General features: G+C 39.1%; 1 protein-coding gene across 1 annotated transcript in view; it reads right to left on the bottom strand.

Moving 5' to 3' along the window:
* The window catches only part of LOC148024947 (serine/threonine protein phosphatase 2A 57 kDa regulatory subunit B' beta isoform-like), a 25,055-nt gene extending 22,632 nt beyond the window's left edge, over nucleotides 1–2,423 (bottom strand). The window contains exons 1-2 of the mRNA XM_087694629.1: nucleotides 2,140–2,423; nucleotides 634–2,022 (exon numbers count right to left, since the gene is read on the bottom strand). Coding sequence (XP_087550755.1) covers nucleotides 634–1,824 — 1,191 coding nt within the window. The 5' untranslated portion in view covers nucleotides 1,825–2,022; nucleotides 2,140–2,423. The remainder of the gene's footprint in view (nucleotides 1–633; nucleotides 2,023–2,139) is intronic.
* Between the last annotated feature and the right edge of the window lie 8,182 nt (nucleotides 2,424–10,605).

Raw genomic sequence — 10,605 nt, 5'->3', positions numbered from 1 at the left:
GAAAAAATATTAAACTTCTACTGATCAAATCTCTCTGTCAGCTTTGGATTCAAACAACTTCCACCACTTTGACCTTCACTATCATATTCAAAGAATCTTCAATCTTCGACAGGAGCTTCTATCTATTTCTCGTTATCTATTTCACCCTCTACATCTAGATCGAAATGGATGCTCCTGTCAATCCCACTCCTCCAGCCAATAAACTAATAAAAAAGCAGGTATATCAGAAGAGCACATTCCTAAAAGCACCTGCCAGTCTAGATGTGAGTTTCCGAAATGGCAAATACTCTATTTTCTTTGTAGCCGCCCTGATTCCCATGGTAACAAATTCTAAGACTTGCCACATTTACAAAAATTGGATGGCAATGCTCTATTCAACCCACAAGAACAAGTGTGGTTACATCCTAAGTAGCTTTACAGTTACTACCACTATGAAAAGGTCATTGTCAGATTTCTGACCATGTTTCTTTCCCAACAATCTTTAGTCTCTACACCTTGGTCTTAGATAGATTATCCAAATGTCACCATCTTGAGATTGTTTGCAAATGGTAAAATTAGTACAGGGAAAAAAAGCAGTGAAATCAGAAAGATCATTGTGACAAGCTCTGAAATACTTGACAGAGTAGCATTAACCTGGAAATGCGAGCTGTTGAGACAGTGTGCGATCTGTCTGAACAAGGGTATCATGCAGCGCTGGAATTCAGCAGGCTGAGTTGCTTCTAGAACCTCTTCCAGCTCTCCTAAAAACAAGACCTCCTTTTGGCTGTTCGTTACTGGCCAATACTTTAACAAACCTCTTATCACAGTATCCGCAAGCTTAAAATCCTTCTCCACAAACTGTGTGATACAGTAGGAAAGTTGCTGGTGGTACATAGCAACACACTTTGGCTTGTGAAGAGGGATCAAAGCTCTGACTAAAAACAACTTGTGCTCCTCTTTAAGGGGTAGAGCAAAACCATTGATGATGCTTCCCAGTATCTCCAAAAGTTCTCCAATCCCATTGTGCCTCTCTGTCTCAAAAATGAAACGGTAAAAGATATTATTTATAGCTTTTCGAATGAAAGGCCTGTGCACCATGAACTTCCCATATATACGATGCAGGATTGTCTTCAGAGAATCTCTCTCTCTTGAATCTTCAGAGTCAAACAGATCCAGAAGGCGCAAAACAAAGGAATGGTCAATGTATCTCTTTGCTATTTTTGCATCAGTTTCAGAAGAATTCACATAACGCATTAAGAAATCATAGACGAGCTGCAGATGTGGCCAGGCTGGTTCCAGGGCAGGTTCCTCCTCTTCAGGATCAAAAGCCTCTGACCCTGAATTCTCATGGCCGGATGATGGCAGGGCTCTGAAAAGGTTTACTGATATCATTCTGAAACATTCTTCGGTGACAGCTTCTGTGAGTTTCGCAGTCCCAGAGGCCACATATTCAACAAGCTCTAGTAGAGTCTGGCGCTTTATCTCCTTCTCCTTCACGTTTTTAGTAGGATCAGTAAAGTCGAAGACCACACAGCACAGGCTAAGTTTCTTTAAAAACAGGATTTGCCTTTCAGAGCTGGGCACGTCTCTGAAGGAGGGCAAGGGTTCAGAATAGTACGAACTGGCACTGCCATTAGCGCTTGGAAGCGTCTTCTCTCTGCCAACAGGGTATCGTTGAGCTGCAGGAATGTGAGTTATAGATGATCTCGTTCCAGGACCACTTCCGGCGTTCCGAGCTATGGCAGGACCCGTTAATCCACTTTGAAGGGTGGGATCAATCGTTCCATCACTACTCTCTGATCTCGATGGTCGCTTATTTGGACGTTTGATGATTCTAGAAAACATGGCTGAATCTCTGGCCACAGCCTGCACATGGAAACCTTAAAATACCATATCTTGAGCATGCCCCTTGAATTCAAAGGGGAGAAAGGCAGGATTAGTCGGCCATCACCGAAATTTTCTTGGTGGCAACAATCTGCGGAGAAGGATTAATAATGCGCGGTGCTCATACGGGAGCGGTAATTCAGAGTGGCGGGAACAGGCCTGCAGGAGCAAGATACAAGTAAAGAAATGAAACCAGAAAGGCGGCTAAAGGCGCCATATCCATGGCCGCTGCACAGAGAGGTACGACGTCGGCACAGCGGGGCGCATCAGCCATACCTGTGCTTGTTGTTGACGGAGGGAGCAGAGAGCTGTGCCGCGACGATGGACTCGTCATGGGGCGGTCACGCGGAGGCAAACCCTCTCTCGGGCAAGCCTTTGGCTTTTGCTTTGCTCTCCTGCTTGTCTCTACTTTTTTTAGTTTTCTTGCTTTTGCTTGGCCTGGCTATGGCGATAATTTTCTCGTCGATTTTTTGAACTGACTCTCACAGACACAGACACAGAGAGAGAGAGAGAGAGAGAGAGAGAGAGAAACTGCAATCAGGCTTCTGGATATCACACCCGGTGTGAACCAACCTCCCACTGCTAATGCAGAGCCTGGTCCCACACACTCACTCGTCATGGAGTCTGGTGCGCAAGGGCCCTTGCAGACCCACTAAGTAGCTTATTCTAACGACACTGGAGGCTTAAGGGTTTGCCCCCCGCGATAGTGTTTGCATAACTTAGTTATGCATGCCTGACTCACAAAATACAAAACCCTTATAGATTGTGCATACGTCCGCCTTGATTGAACGTCCACAAACACATGTCTTGCCACTGCGGTTTGCGAAAATGCAATAAAATGTGATTCTGTAACTAGCCACAGCACCCCACCCAGTAAAAATTCATCCACCCTACCACACTAACTAGGATTCGACCCTCCAACCTCCCAATCACATAAGAGTCTATCATCAACAACCGAGCTATTTTTATTCAATGCAATGGTTGGTTGAATGCGAGTTTGTAAGGCCTAAGAACACCATAGATGTTAAGAATTGATAGTAACAAAGACCTTGTTGACTTCTCTAGTAATGATATGGTATCCCAAAGTTTTGCTTAATTTTTTTATTTTTTTATTTTATTGGAATGCTTACCTAGTCAACCTATGGTGTCCAAAATCTTTGTTCAACTGAATTTTTCTATACAAGATTGGCATTCAACATCACATCACGAAGATGAAAAATAGGGCATATCCTCTCCCTTCAGTGTAATTTGACAATGCCAACAAGGAAGCAAAAGCGAGAGATTAATGGTGCTAATTTGGACCCATCCTCAAGGTAGAGTCCAAAGCCCAACATAGAGGCAAAACCTCCAATAGTCACCAAGGTCATGCGAACCTACATGACCAAGCTCACTGTGGTCTACATATTAGCCCACCATTTGGGACATTAGAGGCAATCACTACATGTCGTGTATGAACAAATGCAGGCAACCACCACCCATTGCCCATCTAAAACTTGTTTGCCCAATTGCAAAATGACAAAGTCTAAGTCATACATTTTCGTCCAAATATTTTTTTTCCACGGTATGTAAAACACTACTAGTTTATCTAAAAGGAGGACTACATCCATTTGAAATGTCAAATGGTAGGTGCTTTTGTTATGATATTGCCCACTTTTGTGTGTAACACCCTTAAATAAAAAGAAAATTTACAAAATGCCCATCCTATTTGTGAAACTTTCCAAAATACCTCTAAAATTTTGCATTCAAAGTTCCCAACATACCTAGCATAATTTTCACAAAAAAAAACATCTCAATACATCATATTTAGCAAGGTTTTACGAGAATTATTGTGTTCCATTCAAACACATTTGATACAATTGACAGAATCAATAAATTATAATGATGAGAAGAAACGGCTTATGATTCATGGAGACAACTTTCACTATCCTTCAGTAGATCCATGGCACAAAAAAGAATAGACTAGTCAAAATCCATTGCAAATGGGCAAAATTAGATGCAAGGGTATTTTATAATTGTTGTAAATTCAAGGGTTATTGTGGGGATTTCCCCAAATTTTGTCATTTTTCTCGAATTAAAGACCTAATGTAATTTTTATTATTGTTGTTAGTCCTACCATATATATATGACATGGGCACAACATGCTTCTTATCGAGCCAAAGTCATTGTATCTTTGATGAGGTAAATATTAAACATTTTTAAGACTTTTATAGACTCCTTTGGGTGCTTTATGCTTGAAAGTACGGTTGCAATCACTATTATTTCATGTAAGGACTTTATCATTGGATGTTCTTACATGTGGAGGTCTTAATATATATTGTTGTTTACCTATTTTTTTATTTCATAAGTTTACTAGTTCTCCTCGTTTTGGTTATATTGCATTTTGAAAGGATCGTGACACTAGTTCCATCTATGTGCTTTGCTCTAATTTATACTTTGGTGCCATTATTGCACTTTCTCTTTGAGATTTGGATGTTGCACATTCATGTGAAGGGTTATTTCATCCTACAAAATTACACATCAAAGAGCTGATTGTTGAGGGAAATTGAACCACCGATCACTTGGAACTCATGCATCCGCCCCCCTAACAAAGCTAACCACCCCTCAAAAGTTCACTACAACACATGTCATTTTTTAATTCTTTCTCCTTCTTGTAATCTCCACAAATTAATTATTATTTATTCCTCCTCCTTATAATTTCCAAATTTTGTTTATTTTCTATTTCTCCTCCTTATAATTGCCTTAGATTTTTTATTTTCTATTCCTCCTTGTAATTTCCACAAATTATTTATCTTCTATTCCTTTGTCCTATTCTTTCAAGACCCACACACACACACACACACAATGTGTGCACGCGTGCACATGTGCCAAGCACTAAACTTCAGGTTTTTTGAAATTTTCCCCACTCAAATGACTATTAGCAAAAACCAACATTGCCATAAGGCAACACACAAATGATTACATTGGAACCCTTGTATTGTGAATTGTTTTTTATTTCGTGACATAATGGGATAACGCCTATATTAGTGGATGAAAGAGACAATTTGATGGGACATCTTTAAGAGTCTAAGCATTTGTCGATAGTTTAAGTTTGTTTTGGTTAATATAGTTGCCAATGTAAAAATTACTTTTATACATGCTATAGTAGAAAATCCGTGTTTTTATACTCAAATATCTTCAAACCCATGGGTTTTTGTAACACTAAATCCAAAAGCCAACATGCGAGTCTAAATGATTAAAGTCTTGATACTTTAAGTATGCTTTTACTTAAATTCAAATATTTGTGGAAGACGTGAGATTTTATTAAAAATTAACACCAAGAGTGGTCTTCGTGTATAAGTATGTAAGATATGTATTTTCGAGCATTGGGATTCATGTTACCATCACCTTCACCTACTATTATTTTTATCAATGTAAAACAAGAGTAGGCTTCAAGTTTCTAGATGCACTTAGAATATAAAAATTGAGCTTCTCCAAACTCATCATGTGCATCCAATGAGTCTTGCCAATATAATCACTCAAAATTGACATTCCTTCTCCTTTAAGGAATGTACTTGTGGGTATTTTATTGTTCTCACTTGTACTTATTAAAATAGTTTGCCAACACATTTTATCACATGTAGCAAAACCAAGAGTCCATAAGAATAGTTTGGTCTTATGGCACACTAATGCATGTAGATACCCTTTGTGTTTATTTCAACACAACTACACATCTATATCTATACTATCTTATAATGTGTTGATCTCCCACACTCGAGACCAAGCCTACATGGCAAGCATATGGATGATTCTGAACCAAACTACCATTTCTTGAAACTTTTTTTTGAAGCTTAAAAAGAAAATAACATGCAAAAATAACATCCCACAATCCCTAAGATAGCATGGAAGTTAAATATTGCATAAGAAAAAATGAGATTACACAATATTACAAGAGCAAAAGATTTTCTTAAAATAAAGTGAGTGACCAATTGGAATAAAGGCATCCTTGAAACAAGATGCAACTTGAATTATATTTTTGTATTTCAAAAAATAGTATTTTAAGAATCCAAAATAAGAAGATTAGTGAGCTGCCCAAAGCACGAGAAAGAAGGAGCACATGGAGATTCATCAACAAACCTAGCTTGCTCCATTGTGGATGAACTTAATGTTGATATACATGGAGATCCTCAATAGAGGGAACTAGCACAATTGTGCCTACAAAATGACGTCAACTTGTGATTCTGTTTACAAACATGCAATTCCTTGTTTCCCTTATCACGATTGGGATTGTTTATCTTGGCTTGTGTTTAGGTGTGCTCAAGTGCAAGAGAGGTACATGAAGAGACTTGGGGCTTCAAACACTATGGAAAAAGTGCAAGCTTCAACTTCAATCCACATTCCCCCTCCAAGTTCACTTCCTATGTTCTTGCAAAAAAAGTTTTTTATTAATCGCTCTGTGTGTGTGCGCGCGCGCAAGTATGTACATAGAAACAAGGCAAAATTTGTGTGCATGTTTGTGTACACACATGTGTTTACACATGCACAAGTGTATGCCTATGGCCCTATCAGTCATGATTCTAAATTAAAATTATAGAACTAGTATAAGAATAAATAAAGAGAGGCCAAGTGCATATGGCTATCACAAGGGGATGAGATGGACATTGGAAGGAGTAGCACTTGGCCCAATAGAGGATGAAAGGGAGGGGGGAGGAGGAGATGTAGAGCAAGGCGAAGCTACTATTGTGGTTCGATGATGGTGACAATCTCACACGAGCTACAAAAAATGCAAAGGCCCTTATGGGCAACTTGAAGCATTGAATGAGGGGCATGGTCATAGGTGATGGTTCAAAGATGTAGGGGTCGTGGGATGGCTTGAAGGTATGTCCCCAAAACTCTTTTGGTGAATGGGGCCTGCTCTATAGCTATAGTGGCTAGCACATAGACAACTCCTACTTTGGCACATATGTCTGCTCCATGGACAATGAAGAAATACATTAGAGTGTTTGTCTCAAAACATTTAAGATCATCTTGTGTGTGCTCTTATGGACTAGGCCATATAAAAGCAAGCTCACTCCCTCATGTGTACCTTTGTGGGACGCATGTATATTTCATTATGGAGAGGCAAGAGCAGCTTAAAATTAACATGTCATGGAATTGTGTATGCCTATTGAAGAGCAAATAACAAATTTAAAATATTGTGAACACCATAGGGGTGAGCAAGAGCTTTATAGAGAATTAAAGTTATGAACATGGGCTCAAAGAAGGAAATGGTAGCACACCATAGGCTAGCTGTTGTATAAAACTCATTGTTCCAAAAAGCATACTGAATGTATGCATCACTCTATGAATGTGTGTGCTACATTGAATCTAACTTCTCCATGACCTTGAGCCTGCAAGGCTTTTGCTAAATAAGAAAGAGGCATGTTAAAACAAGGATTAATGTAGATGAAGAGATAATGCAAACTCGTGTGAATGAATGATGAATTGGTGTAGGTGAAAATTGAATGAGCCCTCATGTGTGGTGGGGGCACAAATTACTAATATGGCTCAGAAGTCTTATGGCCCTCTTCCTCTAGATGGTAATATGGCCTTGGATGGTGAAGTTGCAGTCAAAGGTTCAGGGTTCCTCCTCACATAGATGGCCATTGTTGGGCATTTAGTTGAGTCATGTGGGCATTGGCCATCCATTAAAGGTCCCTGGCAATGTCGCTCATCTTGCCTAAAAAAGTGTTTGCAAAATTGTATTCAAGATGTTAGTAAAGATGACAACTTCTCCTCACATAGATGGTTGTTGGAGCTATGCATTTGGCAAGTTGAGCTACAATGGGTGCCACTACTCATGTTGAAACTATTGGTGAGGATACTACTATAGGCTACTCCGCCTTCATGGTAGCCACATAGCCAAGAATCTACTACTAGATGGCATATGCAATCTAATCACAAAGTACAACTAAAGTGTATGACTAGAAATGAATTGCAACTTTTAGAAGCTAAGATGAAAAGAAGATGAAAAACTCTAATGTACTAGTAGTCACAAAAGGTCATCCTAAGATCTCCCTCATATGATGCTTTGATATATGCTCCAACATAAGAAGGGTGAAGTATCCTAGTGGGCATTTCCTACGGCAAGTGATGATTGCTAGGAGTTGTTATTGATGCAGATAGTGGAGTCTTGAGAATTATTTGGAGCTTAGTCTCACACATGAGCTTTCTACTTTCTGCTTAATATGCTCACAAAATGAAAGTGTCAATCCTTACAATTATCTAAATCAATAATTGAAAGGTGAGCAAAATGTGGAAGCATGAGCGAAAGTAAGAAAAGAGCAAGTGCTATGGAGGTTCAAGCAAGAAAGAGAGATCGGTGTGTAGAAACTCCAACAATCAGATCTATCTTCCCTTATTTTATTTGTTACTGAAAGAATAAAGAACAAAGTGATAGTGATAGGCACCCGCCACTTGCAATGTATAGGTGTGCAAATCTATATAGAAGTAAATATAGGCAGCTAGACATAGGCGGCCTTTAACACCCACTAACCTCCCACTTAAAGGTGAATGTTCCTCATTGAGGAGTAAAAGAAAAAGGAGGAAAAAAAATAGAAAATGTACATAGAGTACAATAGGACTAGAAAATATGACATCTCATCCTATGCCCATCAACTTCCTAAGGAAGGCATATCGTTCCATTCAGAGAGTTTTAATGGGTAAATCTATAGGATTTGTATCTATAGGAATCTTGACAAGCTCAATGGACTTGTCCTCTACCACCTTTCTGACGAAGTGAGAGCACATCATCTCAATGTACTTTGTCTTCACATGGAAGAGCATATTATCGACCAACTAAATGGCATTCATCAAATTCAAATGCAATGTAGGAGTCATAGTCATACGAAGATCTACAAATAACCAGATCACCTAACCATAGGGCCTCCTTGCAAGCCTCAATGGTTGCAATATACTCTACCTTGATAGTAGATACAAGGTCATGCATTTCTACATCTTAGATATTAAAAAAACAACACATTTAGCAAATGAAGACATATCCAAAGGTGAACTTCCTACTATCTATATGTCTTACATAGTTGAAGTCAGTGTAATCCACGACTATAGTATCCTAGCCACCACCATAGCAAATGGTGCCTTTCAAGTACCTCATAATACCCTTTATAGCATCCCAATGTCGCTTGTCAAGTGTAGTTGTATAACGTGCCACAACTCCCACTACAAATGCTATGGCAAGATAAGTCACCATTATGGCATATATCAAACTACATATTACGAATGCATAGGAAACCTTGGCTATCTCGGCCCTCTCATCATTTGATTATGGACAATCTGCCTCGCTAACCTTCACATGAGAAGGTAAAGGACATCCAATAAGCTTACTATCTTGTATATGAAATTGCTCAAGTACTCCTTTTGGGTTTCTTAGAGAGAATGTGCATAGTATGCATTCCAAGTATGTGTGAGACCTATCCCATGTCTTTCATCTCAAAGCTCTCATTGAGTTGAGTCTTCAAAGTATCTAGATCAGCATGAGCACTCCCAACGATAAGCATATCATCAACATAATGCACCAAGATTATAAGGCTACCATCACGGGAATTCTTCATGTATAAACATTGATCCATATCATTGTGGGAATACCCTTGTAAATGCATGAAAGCATCAAACTTATGGTACCATTCTCTAAGTTCCTACTTAAGTCCATATAGGCTCTTCTTCAATTTGCACACTAGATGTTCCCTATCTCTTTCCAAAAAAATCCCTTAGGCTACTGCATATAAATATCCTCATGAAGGTCCCCATATAGAAAAGCATATTGATATCCATCTAATAAAGATCCAAATCCAATTGAGCAACCAAGACCAAGACCATGCATAGGGTAGTCATCTTGACACAATAGGAGAGAAGATCCCATCAATATCAACTCCATTTTTCTATTTAAAGTCCTTAGCAACCAATCTAGCCTTTCATATTAACTAGTGACTAAGGATACTCTTCAACTTGTTCATGGCAATGCATGATTTCCATCAGACAAGGAAAATAAGTCCCATGTATGGTTTTTTTGTAGCAAATCAAACTCAAACTACATCACCCTCTCCTAAGAATAAGAATCACCTCTGTGCATAGCCTCCTTATAGGTAAATGGCTCAGCAAAGTCTATCACCATGACATAATCCATAAATGGGTCATAGAGTGATCAGGAAGATGTGATGAAGCTCTAGAGAGCATCTCAAAGTTGGTTTATGGGGCCTGCACGACCTGTCATCTTTATCCAACCTCATGATCTTACACAACAAGTAGATCTTGGGCCACTATATCATCAATTACAACATGTTGTCTCACTGGGTCTGATTGTACTATGATAGGGGGCTCCTCTTGAAAGATCACGTTGTATACCTTGATCACTTGATCTAGTCTCATATGGATCTTATCCTCATGAAAGATAACATCATGGCTATTGATAACCTTCGGAGGCTGCAGATGCCAAAGACAATAGCCCATCTCACCTACATTCCCATATCAAAAAATATGCCTTTTGACAGACTTTGCATCTAACTTATTGTGCTTTTCTTTGGGACTATGGCACAGAGCCTCACATCCAAAGACTCGCAAGTGTACATAAATGGAGGTTTTCCAAACCATACCTCCTTTGCAACTTTACCACCAAGAGAAATGCATGGGGATCTACTAATGAGATGCATTGTAGTGGTAACTATCTCAATCCAAAGGCACTACAGTAAGCCTACTTGATTAAGTATACTA

This window comes from Lygodium microphyllum, chromosome 15 (assembly GCF_053477565.2).
Source record: "Lygodium microphyllum isolate KBCC chromosome 15, Lygodium_microphyllum_v1.1.10, whole genome shotgun sequence".
Lineage (NCBI taxonomy): Eukaryota > Viridiplantae > Streptophyta > Polypodiopsida > Schizaeales > Lygodiaceae > Lygodium > Lygodium microphyllum.
Note: the sequence above shows the minus strand (reverse complement) of the source record. Positions and strands in the feature narration are given on the sequence as shown.